The sequence below is a fragment of the Camponotus floridanus genome, unplaced genomic scaffold (assembly GCF_003227725.1).
Source record: "Camponotus floridanus strain SB8 unplaced genomic scaffold, Cflo_v7.5 scaffold75, whole genome shotgun sequence".
Classification (NCBI taxonomy): domain Eukaryota; kingdom Metazoa; phylum Arthropoda; class Insecta; order Hymenoptera; family Formicidae; genus Camponotus; species Camponotus floridanus.
Window position 1 is genome coordinate 115492 of NW_020229844.1, and position 19820 is coordinate 135311.

At 34.4% G+C, this 19820-nt stretch overlaps 3 protein-coding genes across 5 annotated transcripts; 2 read left to right on the forward strand and 1 right to left on the reverse strand.

Moving 5' to 3' along the window:
• Positions 1-334: 334 nt before the first annotated feature.
• On the reverse strand, positions 335-11622 carry LOC105249165 (lutropin-choriogonadotropic hormone receptor). Of its 2 annotated transcripts, none has more exons than XM_011254443.3 (13): positions 10857-11622; positions 7397-7468; positions 6750-6821; positions 6595-6663; positions 6333-6476; positions 6075-6215; positions 5639-5704; positions 5390-5533; positions 5221-5292; positions 4867-5156; positions 4393-4509; positions 4082-4276; positions 335-3897 (listed from the first exon to the last, which is right to left on the reverse strand). In XM_011254443.3, exons 1-13 carry the CDS (start codon positions 11093-11095, stop codon positions 2477-2479), a joined length of 3042 nt encoding a protein of 1013 aa, XP_011252745.1. In that variant the 5' UTR covers positions 11096-11622; the 3' UTR covers positions 335-2476. The 2 variants fall into 2 exon arrangements, with proteins under 2 accessions (XP_011252745.1, XP_011252743.1); XM_011254441.3 differs by having other exon boundaries at positions 4393-4569; positions 10857-11095.
• On the forward strand, positions 10907-17625 carry LOC105249164 (DNA topoisomerase 3-beta-1). Of its 2 annotated transcripts, XM_011254439.3 has the most exons (15): positions 10907-10922; positions 13697-13820; positions 13900-14042; positions 14119-14313; positions 14397-14564; positions 14642-14770; positions 14847-14965; positions 15041-15241; positions 15345-15549; positions 15652-15834; positions 15944-16153; positions 16228-16445; positions 16559-16783; positions 16866-17127; positions 17321-17527. In XM_011254439.3, the coding sequence occupies exons 2-15, from the start codon at positions 13730-13732 to the stop codon at positions 17525-17527; spliced, it is 2556 nt and encodes an 851-aa protein (XP_011252741.1). In that variant the 5' UTR covers positions 10907-10922; positions 13697-13729. The 2 variants fall into 2 exon arrangements, with proteins under 2 accessions (XP_011252741.1, XP_025269831.1); XM_025414046.1 differs by lacking the exon at positions 10907-10922 and having other exon boundaries at positions 13730-13820; positions 17321-17625.
• Positions 17626-18178: 553 nt separating this feature from the next.
• LOC105249166 (eukaryotic translation elongation factor 1 epsilon-1) lies at positions 18179-19049 on the forward strand. The gene is made up of 4 exons (XM_025414064.1): positions 18179-18265; positions 18456-18653; positions 18736-18831; positions 18918-19049. Exons 1-4 carry the CDS (start codon positions 18179-18181, stop codon positions 19047-19049), a joined length of 513 nt encoding a protein of 170 aa, XP_025269849.1.
• Positions 19050-19820: the final 771 nt, after the last annotated feature.

Consider the following 19820-nt stretch of genomic DNA (forward strand, 5'->3'; position numbering starts at 1 on the left):
TGCAAATAGTATTAGCTTATTTTGATTATTTGTGTTAAATTTGATTACTCGTTTATGCTCAAGTATAAAGTTAGAACGCACGATTTCTGTATATATCCTTTATAGACGAAATTGTTTTGCGCGACTTTGATGAAAATCTATAATTTCATGACAAAATATTGACACATTTAGATCTCAATACAACTAAAGTTCGCAAAACACTTTAAAGAAACATGTGTATTTTATTTATATTATATAATCTTTATTGTCTTGTATGAAATTATAAGAAACAGGTTTCATATTTTTCTAATTATAATAATATCTATTGACTACATTGATGAGGTCACGTAACTATGCATACCTTGCATTATAATCATCCAATGAATGATGATATAATAATGATGATATTCATTAATATGTTGTATTTTCACAAGTAATTTGCACAAACATTATGTTTACCGTTCTTTATACGAAGAATAACGCACAATTATCCGTTATCACGAAGAAATATAATAGCGAGAAGATACGTACGAGATTAGAATGTGTCAGTTTTGTCATCGAAACTGATTTCGTTATTAAAAATGGTCGTTAGCTCTCCACAAAATATTCTTCCTTAGTGGACTTCGAAGCAATGAATTTAATATTTACAAAGGACAGTTATAAGGCTATGTATCTTGCTATGTTACTTTTAAAATGAACAATATTTGATTTCATTATCTATATATACTATAAGTAGTATGAGATATATATATTTAATTATATGAATTCATTAGATAAAGAATTTTGGTCTGCCGCACTCCTCTGTGCCGTATTGAATCGTTGTTGAGTATATATTTTGAGACGAGAAATATATTAGAGTCATTTAATTAATGTATATATCCGTATTTAAATTATTATAGTCTTTAAATGACAATGTGTCGCTTGCGGCGCGTCTTCCCTGTAATATGCAAAAGTGACATTTTACAAAAATAAATGAGCCAAGTTTAAACAAAAAGAAACGCTAAATGAACAACAACCGAATATGCATGCAATGTAGGATAAATAAGCAATCACATTTTCTTATGTATAGATATATTAATTCGTTTCTTATGCATAGAACTTTTTATTCACGCTGCGTGTATACATATATTAACTTTATTTCAATAATTTTAACTTTCACAGATTTAAGTATTATAATTTTAGTCGCAGACCTTTAGCTCAGCTTAAATTACTTCGCCGAGCCTAAAGAATATTTATTATCAATCGATCAGTTTCACAAAGGTTTATTTGATTTTCGTTAACACATCCTCGCATGCTATTATCAACTACTTTTAACAAACCACTTATTAAAATTCGCAATGTGATTAACTTTTTTGATATTAATCGAATTTGTTTGCGCTGATTTATACATATATATGTGTATGTATACTCAAGATATTCTAAAATCAGCGGTTTTTTTGCTATTAACAAAATCTCTATCCAATTTGGAGATTTTTCTCACCAATTTTTTCCTTAGCGAAAATATTGGAACAATAATTTCCGAATTACAGTAATTAAAAAAAAAAAAGATTTTTGCAGACAAAATTTCGTGGAATTAACAAAATTACATTAATTATTTTAAATCTGCCTCTACGCAATGTTTACGTTTGATAGCGGCACAAACATGACTCTCCGTCCGTACAATAAAATATATAATCTGCCAAAAATATATAAGTACGCCATTATCAAGATTATTTAAACATCGCGCAAGAGGTAAACTGTGATTTGGCTCAAAATCTTATATTGTACTTAAAACGGTGTAACCGTTGTTAAATATATAGTTTATGTAGATTTATTTGCTATATAAATTAAAGTATCTCGTTATGTATATAGTTCCATGTAATAACTATCGAAGACTACTGTCTATTGAGACTAGTAGTGGAGGTTCTTTGATCAATGATCAGTGTACAAATGGTACAGAGTTGAAGAACCCATAGTCAGTCTTATATAACGTAAAAATATAAATACATAACATATATATACACATACGGACGGACGGATGGACTACATTTTGTTAAACTTCTATTTAATTCAAACAGAAATGGATCAATATCGTTTGACTTTACAATTCTATTACGTTTCGTTGCAAGAACAATTGCATTTATTGATTATCTCTTAAAACGTATGAGCGTATTTTTGTTGGCATTCCGTAAATGTTTTGTTAAAATTCAGATTATCCCATTAAACAAGAAACGAGAAAACCCGTTCAAAATCACTGATAATATTAATATCACTTACATAATCTCTATTTTACTCTTTTCGCGCATTCTATTTCGCTTAAGCAACAATTCTAAAGATGTATATAAAATGCCATAAATATAAATATACGTACATATATAACTACAAACTACACAGGTATATCAGCGAAGATCGTTAATACTGAATTTGTTGAAGAATTCGCTTGATGAGAATAATACATTTAGAAAATATTGCGCGTGTTATGTATATATAATACATAAAAATAGTCAGATAGAAATTTTTAATTCGTCGGCATATTCTCATCATCTTGCTGATCGCTGGTCTCAGCTGCGGAAGGTATCGTGGCGAGTAATCTAACGGCCAATCTACTCGGAGACCCCGGAGGTTCCGGTTCCTGGATGGCGAGTTGACGTGTCAGTCGTGGCTTCGGTCTAACCGGCCTCGGCGTATTATTACGCGCGCTAATCTCTAAGGAGGCACTGGATCTCGAAATGCGCCAAGTACTGGTGCTGGCAGTGGTCGCGGAACCAGAGGAATCGTTGCGAGACGAGCTTAAGTTCGAATCCTGCGATGGTTTCCTAGTGATCAACCAGGAAGAGGCTCTCCGTTTCGGATCTAATAATCGGAGCGGTATGCCACAATGGTGCGCCTGCCGCCAGGAGTCGGACCTGGACGAAGAAAAGTTCTCGCTGGACGATACCGAGGACGCACGTTTATGCTGCTTCTGTTGGATCTGGGCGATCTGATAGGCGTACTGATCGCTACGCGTGTGTCGCGCGTGTCGGGAGTCGCGCGTGCATGGCCAGAATATCCCGGCACTCCACCAGCGGTAGGACGAGCAACGGCTTCCGGTTTCTAGGAGTCTCGAATTTCCGCAAGCGCACGGTGTTTGAAGCGGCCCTTGATTTTCTCGCGACGATCGATCAACGAGACTATTGGTATTGGCCGGTGTTTGTCGATTGCTGAAATTGGAGCTGTGCCGGCACCTGCCAATACCACGAGTCACACGCGACTCTTCGATTGCTTTGCATATTAACACGCAATCCTTCTTGAACTGCTTCGTAAGGATCGCATATAGAAAGGGATTGCAGCAAGAGTTGAGCGGTAGTACGAATACGGCGAAAACTTTGGCTTGCTCCAAAGACACCAATTGCAATCCAAAGGTTGCTGTGAGAGAGAAGAAGGCTATCGGTGACCAGCAGAGAAAATCAGTGAAGACGAGTAAAGCCATTCTTTTCGCGATACGAGAATCGTTCGAATTCCATGCCTGGGAACCACGTATCGCGCAGTACATCTTCAGGTAGCAGCCCATTAGTATCAAGAAGGCCACTCCGTTAATAAGCATGAGAAATACCACGTACGCGAGCGCGGCGCTGCCATTAGTCTCGAATGGCAAACAAATGGCAAATTTTCTATAATCCGAGACCCCTAATAATGGTAAACTCGCCATCGACAATGCGAAACACCAACCTATCGTCATAATGTAACCTGCGTGCTTCAACGAGAGCCGCTTGTTCAAGTGCATTGCGTGCGTTATTGCGTAGTTTCTTTCCAGAGTAATAACGGCGAGCGTGTAGACGCTCAATTCGGAGCTGAGAACACCTAGAAAACCAGCCAATTGACATCCGGGTGACATTTGCCATGGTATTGCGTACATTCGAAACTCTCCCAATGTTGATGCATCGACGACAGCTAATAAACCTGAAACAAAATATTGTTTATCGAGATAAAATATTTCTAAGACAGACGGTGGAAAAAGAGAGATATTACTATAACTATTACTTGTTATTTATTTTAATCAATTATAATACAGGGAACATAAATGCAGAATTATGTACGTAACGTTGACACGTTAAATCGATATAAAAAAGATAGAGAAAATTACCTAGATAAACACCCATGAAGAAGTCGGCAGCGGCTAAATTACAGACTAAAAATCGTGGCACATCCATCTTGCTTCTCGAAAATATCAAGACAAACACCACAGTACCATTACCAAGCATGGCGAGCAGGAAGACTATCCAAACACCGCACCGTAAGGTCCACCAATCGAACAAATCTTGGCACGGTAGGAAAGGACCTGAAAATATTTCATGTATATTTTGTATGTGAATTAATCAAAAATAGATAAAATATCGAACATCATCATCACAGTTTATAACGTTTGAGGCCATTTCCGGGTCACTTGTAACATACCGGGTTGCGGCAAACATTGGATACGAGAGGGTGTCCGAGTTATCGCTGTCGTTCGAGCATCTTGATTGTCGAAATAATCCTCTACGTAGGAAGGCAGGTTTCCGGGATAGGTAAAATCTGAACCAAAGTTAGCCCAAAGTTCATTTATCTGCGATCCGAATTTGTCGGTCAAGTTATCTAAAAAATGTTATCACTTCAGTGCCGCAAAGATCGAAAATGATGAGATATGATGCGAACATACTCTACTTTTCACTATCTATCAGTGTATAAATGGTTTTTCTATCTCTAAGTGTATAACTCTAAGTGTATAACTGTGTATAAATGTTTTTGAATGACCGAGTTTGCAGAGATAGAGATGCTTTGCAGCAATTAAGTGTTACAAAGAAGCACGATGCATGTATTAAAAATGCAGGATGCAAAAAAAAATAGATAAAAAAAATAGAAAGAGAAGAAAAAATAGCAAAAGCCATTTACCCAATTGTGGCCAAATATCGCTGAAAGTTGAATTCCATAAACTGCTATCGAAATCGTCGGTAGGGAACAAAATCGATTCCCGTACCGGCGACCTTGTGACAGATTCCTCTACTTCGATCGATAGGAACGAACAGCAATGATAAGCGTATGACAGCAACATTGTTTGCACTCGTGGAAATCTTTCGGGAGACGGAAATTCTCGCAGGGCGGGATTATTGAACGTTTTGAGATGTAATAATCCCGCAAGACCTCTTATCGGCAGTGTAGGAAAAATATTGTTTCCCAAATTTCTATAAACAAAGATTCTATAAATAATGATTTATAAAATAACTACATGCTTACGAACACACTTACAGGTCCTGTAAATGTTTTGTTTCTCTGAATACGTCAGGATGTATGTATTCGATGTAATTATTCTCCAAATCTCTAAAAAAAAGTAATTAAAACTCAAATATAAATATGTCGAAATCATCAAAAACACATCTATCGGATCAAAGTAATACGAGCCAAATACCGAACTTACAAAACTTGAAGTCTAGGTAATCCAGTGAACGCATCGCTGGAGATACTCTGTAGATTATTATTGGATAAAAGTAAATCGTGTAACATATTTAAACCTTTAAACGCATCGTCGGGTAACACGGAAATCATATTACTAGCTAAATCCCTAAAAAAAGAAAGTATTTATATCATTAATAAAATATCTTTTTAATATGTTCGATTATTTGTGGATATATATTATCAATGTATATCTATTACACTACATACTTACAAAACGCGGAGTTCATTACAATTTCGTAAATTTGGTATCTCCGTCAAATGATTAGATTTCATGTTACTAAAATCAGAAATATAGAATATACATAAAAAACATCAGAGATAATCATTGTCAAATGTAAAATGATAGATAACGGATAGATGAAATTATATTTTATTCTATTTTTATTTTATTCTACAAAAATTTCTTAATTTTTATTTTTACTTTACTTATTTTTTTCATTAATTTCATTAATTTATATTTTTTAATAATTAATATTTGTTATTCGTTTTCTTTTATTTCAAAATCAATTGAATACTCCAATAGTTATGTTAATTTTTATTATTAATTTTTATCGTTTATCTTAATTTCTATTGCAATTTCTTCAATTAAAATGTTATATACGGTGTCTCTAAAGATTCTTAAATCATACAGACTTTATTAAACTTACAGACTTTTGAGTTTCGGGCATTGCCGGCAAAGATTAGAAGGGACTTTCTTCAGCTTGGAACGATCCAATCTCAATATTTCCAAAGATGTTGCTCCCCTTAGATTAGGGAAGATCCGCAATTCCTTCGTATTCGATAATATCCTATAATTAATAAGAGAACGCGTGACGTTATCTTCCAACGCGCCACAGTCTCTGTTGCACTTGTCGCGTGTAATTTTCATAACACGGATAACAAGGAAATGCATGTAAATTACTTACAACTTACGAAGTTTACCAAGATTTTGGAAGGTCTCATCGTGTATCTCCTTAATAGGATTTCCGCGTAAATCGAGCGACACCAAATTACCAGCATGGCGAAACGCATCTCTCGTGAGTTGTTCTATTTTATTGTTCGAAATAGATCTGCGGAAATACACGTGAGAGATTCATGAAAGTTTATATCGCACTCGAAATAGACGGAAAATTATTTCAATGAGAGGTAATTGTGAAGAGACTTCATGTGGACAACAGACACACTTACAAATCTTTGAGACCAGGTAGATTTACAGCAGCGGCCGGGATACTCGTCAAGTAATTTTCATCAAGTTCCCTGAGGAGGAATAAGACGAACACGAAAAATATTGCGGATAAAATATTAAGGGAGATAAATCGATCTTATTTTTTTCACATACTTACAGTATATACAGGCTCGCCAAATTTATAAACGCGTCGTTGTGAATAATTCGCAAATGATTACGTCGAAGAAATCTAAAAGTAATTATATATGTGAAAAAAAGTCACAAGAAAAAAGTTCATATATAATTATATGTAAATATATATATTATCATATATACATGTAAATGAAATAAACATATATATTCTTTATCCGTTTATGCAAGAAAAATTAAAAAAAATCATTTTTGCTTATTTATTTATTTAGAAACGGTAAAACTAGTTTATTTTTTTAGAAACGGTAAAATTGCTATTAAAAATTGTATAATATTCTATATTTAAGTTTGATTCTCTTTTATATACCATTACATATATAGACTTTTTTGCTAATTTTTTATTTTTCTAAAAAAAAATCAATGCAAAAAAATTCTTCTAATTTTTCAATTCTTTAATTATTTTTTCTTTCAATTATTTTTCTTTCTTATTATTTTTCCTGCATATACGGATAGGAGATTGCGTAAGAGAAAGAAAACATATATGGAAAAACATATGAAAACATATATTTTATATATAGACTTTTCCCCCCGGGAATGTAACATCTATTTCAACCCCGTAATTTTTTTCGCACATCGAGAAATCTCATTAAATACGTAATAAATACGAATACTTACAAAATTTTGAGATTGGGGAATCGATGGAAAGCACGTATTGGAATGTCCGTTATATTATTGTTGGATAGATCACTGAAACAATTATATGAAAAGGGCAATTCTATAAGATCGCACATTACACAATAAATTAGAAGGAGCTTTCGCAACTAAAGTATGAGACACGGGAGATGTCCGAGCATTCCTCTCCGATTTTGTAGTGTTTCTAATATCAGAGAAAATATAGATTCGCGTAACTTTTTCCCTTTACATATATACGCAAGATTTGCGGGGAGCGAAACATGTAAACGATGTTAACCGGCGAAGGATCATCTCGCGCGGGTCTCCGATGCCTTCTAAAAATAATTCTTTTACGAAAGATGACTGCGAGAGAGATCACTGTATCCGAAGCTGATTGTGCTCCCGCGAGCATAAGCAAAACCACAGATTCAATGCTCTTATACATGTTGTTAATATAATTTTTATTGTTCCTCACTACGGACATTTTATTAAAGATCATCGGTGAGTGATCGAGATTCTTTAATAAGGACGATCATGCCTGCGATTAAATATTCGATTTATATCATTAGAGTCTCTCTCTAAAAAATATACGAGATATATTTTATCTTTTATCAGCAATCTATCATTCGAAAATCATTCCTCTCGTTGGTGAAATAATCACGTCAATTTCGACCGATTAACATCAAAACGGGTGTTGAGATCGGCGTGAAACATCGGTCAAGAATGAGCAGAGAGCTTTTACGGGCATAACGTGGGCGATAAAAAAAGTAGGACACTGTTGAGGAAACTAGCAAATCGCTTTTACGCTCGTGTCGCGTGAGCGCGAATCGAGAGGAACGGATCGAGGGGCTAGATTCTAGCATGGATTTTTATGGGTCCCTCGACCTTGCTCACTCAGGATGGATCGATGTCTACTTATTCGTTTAAGCGAAACGGGACACGAAGAAACATTTTACAGTAATAAGGGGCGGAAAGTTTATGATTGGAGCGCAAAATGTTTAGCTGCAACCGCAACGAGAAATTAATTGAAAAAAATAAATTTTTTGCTCCTCTAACGAGACCAGGTTGTTGGATAGTTTTCACGTTATCTAATGTAGCGAAATAAGGGGAAACGCTTGTATTTATGGAAGATTATTGTTGCAAATGGCCAGCGAGTGCATTTGCCCGACACGACAACTTGCTCGCACGCAATCGCCATCAACGGATTTACGTGACTCTTATATATTATGACATATACTTATGATTTTTTCTTATTTATATCTTATATCCATAATAATTTATTAGTCATTTTTCTTCAAAAAATTACTAATGAATTATTTGAGATATTTACTATTTTCTCGCGCATATTTTTAAACATTTTCAGCATGTATTTTGACAGAGAAAAAAGAGAAAAAGAAAGAAGAATGATGCTCCACGATGCAATCCGTGTCTCTCGTGAATTGAGCGCACAGTATTTTTCCTCTCATTCATTCATCTTAAAATAGAAAAAACATGGGCAGAGAGCACGACGTCTTTCGATACTTTCGCGAGCTCGTTTTTTTTTAAAGTTCCAATGGAACTTTCTCGGCGTACGAACATTGGATTCTAATTACGCTTTTGGGAACCGTGATTCCCCTTACGGACGCAGGCCTTTGAAAACTTTCGACGCTTCATGTTCAAGGACTGCCTGAAATCTGCCAGTCTTTGTACTCCCCGTACCTATACAATGCATACATCAATAATTTAATATATCGTTCGACGCACTATAAGACCTGAATCATCGTTTCTGTGCAGACGGAGCACATTGCCGTAAAAAAAAATCCTCCAGAAAAGAAAAGATTCTTCTCGAGACATTCGAAGCTTGCAATGATAACGCGATAAGAAAAATCAGACATTCAAGAATAATGCTAATAAAATTTCAAATGTTCTTACATCGTTTCGCAGATAAAATGAATCAAGTTCGGGAATGGAATTACTTTCACAATAGACATCACGCGCCGCATCGGCGCGAACGTGAGGAGAATCATGAGGAACCATGGTCACCTTCCGTATTTTCTTACAATATTAACGAAAGAACGTTGCACGACGTGGAGCACTTATAAAGGAATCTATTAATAAATTACAAATATTTGCAAACGATCCGAAGAAATTATTAAAATTCTCGGTATCTCGATGATTCGCGACGATTAATTAAATTTAAGGGAACAGGTAAATCACTTCGTTTTAAGAAAAAAACAATTATCGCATCCGTATAGGTCTGATGATCTGTTAAAAAAATATTTAAAAAAGACATAGGGAGGAAAGATGAGAAGAAGCGACGTAAAAGTGACCGCGATGTGTTACGTCCATTCATATTTTTTTTTCGCTGTTATTCCAAAAAAGGACTAAGAGCAGCCGAGCTCGAAATATCGCCGGGATGTTATTTCTAAAAAAAAAAAAGGAAGCAACGAACGAGGATCGATTTGCAGTTTTCGCAAGTTTTTCGGACGAGGTAGAAGAGCAAAGTGGCACAATCTTTTATAGCGGCGGAAAATAAAATCGCGAGCGGTTCTGCGAAAAGCGGAACGCACGGGCTGGCATAAATTCCACCTGTTCTCCCCCTTTGTGATCCTAAATCACGATCCATAGAATATCGACTGTCATTTCGCTTGGTATGTAGGTCGCGTCGCAATGTACGTTACTTCTTTTATTTTATCTATCGCTGAATCGAAAGTGCCCGTTTGATAACTTTCGTATTATGATATAAGAGTAAATGCGGCGAAGAAACGCGGCGATAAATCGGAGAAAAAAATCTATGGCGGAGGCGAAGGAAGAACACGAAGGTACGCGTGCATAGTTAATTATATGCTTGAAAAAAAATCGCTGCTCTCTTTCCCTTAATCGCATATCTCGCGCGGCTTTCTTATTGCGAAACGCTACTTATAAATGTAAGTGTAATTAAAATCAGGATATATATACATATAAAAGGGAGAGACTTGAAAGAGATACATAGACGCGAGACGCAAGGCCCGCGGCTAGAATCGTATGTAGGACGCGCGATGTCAAGTGTCTATTTATCCTCTCTAAATGCATTTGCAAAGAGAATTTAAAAGACGATATTGAAAAGACGATATTTATACGTAAAACATCATTTTTACATATACGTGATTCCATATATACTATAATGACTATATATAGATATTTTTAGTCTCGAGAAGAATGAGCAATGGGTTTATATAATATGGAATATATAATATGGAATATATAATCAATGAAAGGTATATACTTATTAATTGAACAAACGAGTTCCTCGAGCGAAAAATCGTAAAGAATCAACACGAAAGATTGTGGACGGTCCATTTTCGCTCTCATCTATCAACGCGCAGGATCATTATTGACACTTCTGCCTCCGCGCCACGAAGAGTCTCAGATCCGATCAGCTGTGGATCTTCCACTCTCGGCGCCCGCCGAGATTGATCCTGGGGAGGTCGCACTCGATACTCACATCTTGGTGACATTAACGGGAACGTCGACGGCTCGTGACAGATCGACGTCGTAGATCGCCTCGACGGTGAGTAAATCGGCGCCGCGACACACGAGCTCCCGCCTGTCGGCGGTGACGTTACAGGCCGGGATTACCGCGTCGTCCGCGATATCGCTCCGACAGCAGCGAATCCGCCAGAGTAAGAGGACGATGATCGCCGAGATGACCGCTCTCCCGCTCCGGCGAGGCCGCGTGCACATGCCGGCCGATCCTGTGTTGCGTGCACGCGTAATTCAGCTCTCGCACAGATCTCGTTTCCCCCGGGGTTCGCCGCGCCCAGGACGGATAGTCATCTCACCGTTCTTCTCGTCGCGCCGCGTACGTCGTCCTACGTCGTCCGGGCGCGCGTGCACGCGCGCGACCACCAACCCCATAAGGAGCCGCCGTCGTCGCCGCCGTTGCTCGAGGGGGGTGAACCGGGGACGAGGAGGTGCGACACGCTCTCGAGAGACACTTTCCGAACTCTAGTCGCGAGAGAATCGCGCGGACTCCAGTTTTTTTAGGTGACAGGGGGACCCTACCACTCGCACCGCGATACATTCACCGACTGATTCGACATGGTCCAAGCGCGGAGCCTAACTACATAGCGGGTTCCGTACCCATACACATATGTATATCGCACGCATCCCCACTCACACCTCCACCATCCCCCCGACACCCACCCTGGACCACTCGAGTGACTTTCTCGAGTGACTCGATCCTGCCACGATTGTGATGCCGCTTCCCCGCGATAGAATTCGCTACCTCCTTAACAAACGGCGAAAGCTGATTCAATCCAGGAGCTTCTTCCTCTGGTCCGGATCCGGAACGGATATCGCGCTTCCAAGATGAAATTGCGTATTGCCTCTCGTTGTACGTAGCATCGCGAGTCGCAATCGATATCCTCCTTTTGCGTTATACGTACACACCGCTCCGCGCCGTGTTCCATCGTCTCTCCCCTCGGATATTTTGAAACCGCCTGCTGGAAACTTCGAAATATTTAATTGTAATATTTGTGGGGAAAAAAGACGTAAATTGATGAAAAAATATCTTTAATGATCTGATGTGGATGACGGATATATACTTGCGTGTAAAGGCTGATTGCATCATTGAGTTATGCTTATGTTCGAAGGTCTCATCATCAATCGTCCAGAAATGTCAGATCGATGACGCATATTAATCGCTTCTTTATTATTCTTGTATCGCAGAGGGTTAAAGATTTGTTCCCTTTAACTAAAATTTCTAACTCTAAAAATTAGTTTTTTAAATTTAATTTCGGTTTTTTTATATATAAATGCAAATATTCAATCTATATTTAATATAAATGCAAATTCGATTTAATTGGCAATACGTCGTACGAATAAAAATACACGTGTATGAATAATTTTTCAATGTCAGTTACATTAGCAATTATAATAGTATCATTAGCAATTTAATATAATCTAGTATAATTTATCGAGATACATCGAATAATAAATGTTTATTGTAAATCGTTCCGTTTTTCTTCTATTTTCCATTACACAAAAAATTATATCGTTAACAAGATATTAAAAACGGCCGATCTGAAAAAGTTGACGTGAATTAAAAAAACTTGTTGCATGCTTCTGTAAACATTTTCATTATCAGTAAGAAAATATAGTGTTATAGAGTTACAGATTAAAACATTCGTGATTTAGTGATTCAGTGATTTTAGATTAAAACATTCGTGTTTCTTATCTTTAGAACAGTTAAAGTAGTAAATACATTTGCACATTTTTCGTAATAAAATAGTTACGAGATAAATTATGATCATAATTATGCTCAAAGATTACATGAATTGTTTACATGATATTTACATAAATTTTTTTCACATATATAATACAAACTATATAAATTAATATTAGCTATATAAATTCGATAGATTAATAAGAATGCAAAAATGAATGATTAAATTGTAAAATAGTTAACATAATTGATTTTGATATTAACTGTAAAAAAAGATACATATTAAAAATTGAAAATTTACAATAAATAGTGATACTGTATCGAATTTTTATGACATTATAATACTGAGCATAATTCAGAGTTTCGATATTTTCAATCGTAGGCTAAATATATAATATATAAATATAAATGTATTTGAGTTGTAATTTATAAACTATTTAAATCCTGATGTAAAAGATACAAGTTATTGATGAAATGTTATTATTTAGGTTATGATCTACCTTTTAAGTTTTAAGTTGCAAAAATAGTGATATTGCTTAATTCACAATCTATATAATATTTATTTTCGCTTTTCACAGATATATATCAAGTCAAATCAAGTCTATCAGAAATCCCTTGCCGACTTTCCACAATATCGAAAAATTGTTTGTAATTATGTTTCAAAATCAAATTACTTTTAAATGAAAATAAAATACCAAGCAAATTTTCAAGGGAACTCGGTTGATAGGCAATTACTCGGTGGTAATAGAAGGATATGACATTACTGACGTATGGTTCGAAAATGTCAAATGCCAATTATTTTTTAAACTTATTCAGTTCATTGTTATATATAGTTTAATTTATTCAATTACTTTTGTCATCGAAAACAGATCTTTTTGTGTAACTGTTTAAAAAAAAACATGAGCTCTTGTCATTATACATTACTTATCGGTAATGAAAAAAATCTACATATCTACAGTAGATCACAATGAGTTTTTCCAATCGGGCTACTTTTGTATAAAACCGGTCTACTTTAGTATACATAACATCTCGTCAGTGCCAAGAATCTGACAAGTGATGATGCCTTTATTTAAATTGCGATACCTGAGACGACGCTAATCGAAATCTTTTATTTATAGTGATAATTATATGAACAAAATATCGTAGCAGAAATGAAAACTGCTTTGATGGTAGCTGAAAAACCCTCTTTGGCAGCATCCCTCGCCAATATATTGAGCAATGGACGATGTAGTACTAGGAAAGGTAGATATATAATTTAAATTAAATTTTTCTCTTTTTCCATTTTTCCTTCCCTTTTTTTCTTTACAAATATTATTTCTAGGATTGAATGGATCTTGTTCCGTCCACGAATGGGTGGGACAATTCAAATCCGAGACGGTGAATTTCAAAATGACCTCTGTATGCGGACACGTCATGACGTTGGATTTCATTGGAAAATATAACAATTGGGACAAAGTGGATCCGGTAAAATTGGATACATTGCATTTTTCTATTCTTATTATGCTTCCAATGATAATTGGATGTTTTTTAATACTTCTAGGCAGAATTATTCTCATGTCCAACTGAGAAAAAAGAAGCAGTACCTAAACTAAAAATACCATATTTTCTGGCAAAGGAAGGAAGTCATTGCGATTATTTAATATTATGGCTAGATTGTGACAAGGAAGGTGAAAATATTTGTTTCGAAGTTATAAATGCCGTACAGCAAGGAATGCATAGGAAGTTACACATAAATGTAAGTTCAATATTAAAGCTTTTAAATCTTCTCTTTTAGATTTTTTTTTTTTGAACAAATTCTCATAATTTTATCTTCAATAGGATATATGGCGAGCACGATTTTCTGCTATCACAGAAAAGGATATAAAATCTGCTTTGTCAAATTTAATAAAACCCAATGAAAATGAAGCAAAAAGCGTTGATGCGCGTCAAGAGTTGGATTTGCGAATAGGCTGTGCATTTACACGATATCAAACTAAATTTTTTCAAGTAGGTTATACAAATGTTCTTACATAATATGTAGGGCTAATAAAAGGTTTTGAAATGTATGTTATTATACTTTTTAGGGTAAATATGGAGATTTAGATGTATCTCTTATTTCTTATGGTCCATGCCAAACGCCAACATTAGGATTCTGTGTTCAAAGGCATGATGAGATCCAAACTTTCAAACCAGATCCATATTGGGTGTTACAGGTATATAATGATATGTACTTTAAAACATACTTTGTATTAAGAAGGATATAATATAATATTTTCATATTATTTTTAGGTAACTATTAAGTGTTCTGATGGTCAAGATATTGTATTAAATTGGAGTCGTGTACGTTCTTTTGACAAAGAGGTTGCAAACATGTTCCTAAGTCATGTTAAGGAACACGATCGCGCAACGTGAGTTATACCTTATACATTCTTAAAATCTTTGTGTAAATTAGAAGATTATAAAATATTCAAAATTTTGTATAGTGTAGTGAGTGTACAAAGTACAGAGAAATCAAAATCGCGACCTATAGCTTTAAATACAGTGGAATTGATGCGAATTGCAAGTTCTGGATTGGGAATGGGTCCACAACACGCAATGCAAATTGCAGAAAGACTTTACACTCAAGGATACATAAGTTACCCACGAACAGAAACGACATCGTATCCTGAAAATTTTGATTTGCTGTAAGACATAGCTTATAGAATCCTTGATATAAATCAATCGTCAAATAGTAATTTTGTATATATACATGGTTTACTCTTATTATAATTATTTTATTTTTTCAAGTTCAACATTGAAACAACAACAAAATTCTCCAGATTGGGGCGAGGAAGTTCGTAAAATAGTAGCAGCTGGTATTAATAGACCAAAGAAAGGTCATGATGCAGGTGACCATCCCCCTATAACACCCATGAAACATGCAACGAGAAACGAACTCGACGGTGATTCATGGAGATTGTACGATTACATAACGCGACACTTTATTGCTACGGTATGTTTGATATTGATGTATGATTTGTGAAATTTTGAAAAATAAGTGGACATTATATATATATATATATATATTTTTTTTTTTTTCTGTTTTGAATTCTAGTTGGCGCGGGATTGTAAATATATGAGCACTACAATAAAATTTGAAATAGGCATAGAAACATTTACAGCAACTGGCCACAGTTTGTTAAGTCCTGGATACACAAGTATTCTTACTTGGCAAGCGCTTGGCAATAATGATACTCTACCGAAATTTACGCTCGACGAAAAAGTAAATATACAAGAGGTAAGAGATATTTTTATCATGTATTTATGTTAATTTTTCTGTTTGGGTATTTAAAAAGAGGATTATTGTAATTTAGCAATAGATAGAGCACTTGCTTTTACTGTTACAGGCAAAATTAATCGAATGTTATACACAACCGCCGGATTATTTAACAGAAGCAGAATTGATAACTCTTATGGAAAAACATGGCATTGGAACAGACGCTTCAATCCCTGTACATATAAATAATATTTGTATTAGAAACTATGTCACTGTTGCAGCAGGTAGAAAATTAGTGCCCACTTCTCTTGGAATCGTTTTGGTTCATGGATATCAAAAGGTATCATTGATTTCAATTTGCGATACTGATAATGATATATTTTCCGTAAAACATATATATTCTCTTCTCATTAGATAGATCCTGAATTAGTTTTACCCACAATGAGATCTGCAGTGGAAGAGCAACTGAATCTAATAGCATTAGGTCGCGCTGATTTTCATGCTGTTTTACAACATACAGTGGAAATATTTAAACAAAAGTTTCATTATTTTGTACAAAGTATAGAAGCTATGGATCAGTTATTCGAAGTCTCATTCTCTCCGCTGTCGGCATCCGGTAAAGCGCATTCTAGGTATATATTAACAATAATCACGACAATAACCGCATTACATGATTTCTTTTTTCTTGTTTACTTTATATAAATTTATACATGTACTTCTTTCGATTGTCTATTATATATCACAGATGCGGTAAATGTCGTCGATATATGAAGTATATCCAAACTAAACCATCCAGGATGCACTGCGCACATTGTAACGAAACTTACAATTTACCTCAAAATGGAAACATACGAATATACAAGGAATTGAAGTGTCCATTGGATGATTTTGAATTGCTTTCATGGTCAACAGGAGCACGAGGGAAAAGTTATACGTTTTGCCCATATTGTTACAATAATCCACCGTTCAGGTACCTTATTAATCATCAAGAATCGAATATAAAAGAGTCAATCTGAAAGGAAAATTGAGAATTGTTCCTCTATCATTTTTAGGGATATGAAAAAAGGAATGAGTGGTTGCAATTCATGTACACATCCAACATGTCCACATGGTATGAATTCAAATGGCTTATCCAGCTGTTTGGAATGCGATTTAGGTATTCTCGTGCTCGATCCTTCAGCCGCGCCCAAGTGGAAACTGGGATGTAATCGTTGCGACGTTATTATCCACCTATTCGAAAACGCGCACAAAGTGACAGTCGATACGGATACATGCGACTGCGGCGCGCAATTAGTGACTGTCGAGTATAAACAGGTAACGCTAGAATTTAGGCATAGAAATTACAGACTGCTTATAAGTGAATCAGATTATGATTGCAACGCAATAAAAGAGATAGCGATATTTAACAAGAAATCATATTTTTATTTATGCCTTTTATAACTTTTATGCATCAACGAAAATCACGATCTCTTATGTGCTCTATTGTATTTATTTCTTATTATTTCAGGATAAGAGTAAACTCCCTAACGAGGCGACCGAAATGTCCGGCTGTGTGTTTTGCACACCGGTATTCGCTGCGTTAGTAGAAAAGCACCGTGCGGTAGCTTCGAAACCAGTCGTCACGCGTGGTCGAGGTCACACCAAGAGTCGTAATCGGGGCAAACCGAAACCGCCAAAGGACAAAATGGCGCAATTAGCAGCGTATTTTGTATAATGAATCAATGAGCACGAGGCGCATAATAACTGGATGCCATTTGTACGCATATTGCGTCGTTTGTTTCGAATAAATCCCTATCGTCCTTCACTCCACGATATTTTATAATGAATTTATTTTCATTATTGCCTCTTTCATTAAAAACAATGATATTTTTGCATGAATATATCGCGCGTTTAAATCGGATTTAACGAATTTGAATGAACGATGGACGAATAATAAACTAATTATTTAATTAATAATTTTATATAAATTCGATAATTATTTGCGATCGTCTGTGTTCTCTCTCTCTCTCGTTCGCTTATATTGAATGAAAGTTCTATTAAATTATGAAAAACTGACGACCATTCGATGAAGCGTTCTGACAAATTTTTAACTCGTTATTAAAATATTATTATATATTATATGGTAATTTTTTATATGATATTTTATTTTGAATATAACGACAAAAAATTTGGATTCATCGATTCATAATTTGAAATTTATCGAAGGGCGATATTTGTGATTCTCGAAATATCGAAATGTTCGAGTCAATTTTTCTCAGCTGTTACAATCGATATCGAGACAGCACATGGCGAACTTTTAACGTTGTTACAACAAGTTACAGCTTTTGTATTACGAGTCGCACATTATTCTTATATTACATTTATCATGGGTTTGTGTAATATCGAATGTGTAGAAAGAATAGCGCAATATCTCGACGTTCCCTCAAAAGGGCTAGAGATCTCTAATAAAAATGTAAGCGGTATTCATTTAATCAGCGTTTTTAAAGTGTGATACTTTGTTCCTCATAAATATATATAAAATTTAATTAAATTGTTAATTTTTCATGAAAAAGAATGTTCTCTTGCAGAATGATATCAAATTAAAAATAAAAAATACGACATTTTTATGAAATTAATTGATACATGAAGCACATATGTTTCAGATAATACTTATTCCAGAATGCGGAAAAAATACGCTACCCATTCAAGGATTCAGTACTATTATACAAGCACTCGTTGCGAGTTCAAAATGTTCCAATATGCTCTGTAGTGAGAAAGAAGTGCAAGCTTTAACGCAACAATGGTTAGAATATGTTACAGTATGCGTCAATCACGCTGATCTTCCTGTTAATGCCAAGAGAGTATTCAATGTAATGTCATAATATATACTTATACTTAAAAAAACAAAAAGATGGAATATTAATCAATGTTCTTTGATTGTAGGAACTAAATACAGTATTAAAAGATGTAACATATATAACGGGTACAGAAAAGACTATAGCAGATGTCACATTGTATTATGTTTTACATTCTATAATGGTAACAATCAAACTATATATATAGTGTATTTTATGAATTTTGATCTAAAACAATGATCTGTATAATTTTCATATCTTACTTTACAGAAAGAATTAAGTGGACAAGAGAAAATACAATACATCCATCTATCAAGATGGTTCGACAATATTCAACAGGAAGAAAAATTGAGACAGGATTTGGATTTGATATCTTTCAATTTATTACACATATTTTTGTAATATATAAATCGAAATTCAAAGAAAGGTAAATGTTTAGTTTGACTTTTTTTAATTTAAGTTTTGATAAGAATAATACAATTGTGTTTTATTTAAAATTGAAGATTTGAAAAGTAAATATCATTGCTCGATAAGAATCATTAAAATTATTTATAAAGAAATTTTTAACAAATAAAGCTAGGAAATCTGTCATATTGATAGACTACAATAATATGAGCAGACATGATAGAAAAAAATAATTTAATATCCATTAGTATATATCTATTGCTCAATAATTTTAATAATTATATGTATATTAGTAGATATACTATATATGTATTTTAAATTTTGTATGCTTTTTCTTTTATGATATTCTATCATTATGATAGATTTCTTAATTTTTTATCAACCTTTCTTTTTTTATTATTTATTGATAAGTATGATGAAATTTCTCTAATTGAATCAATTTTAATATTTAAATTTCCTAATTTATTTAATGCTTAATTCTTTTTTTACTATTAAGTGATGATTTTTATTTTTATGCAAAAGGACAGGTAATAAATGTATTTTTAACAAAATTTAAGTAAAGTTGATCTAAACTGTTTAAATTTATTATTAAAATTAGTTTGACAGAGAAGAAATTTATGATTATTTATAACCAATATAACACTGACAAAATTTATTAACAATATAAGACTCTTCAATATTATTTCATTATCAAAAATTTACAGAGATTTCATGTAACTCTATTCCAAGAATAATAAACAACATTTTATCAAATTATTTTATTATCGA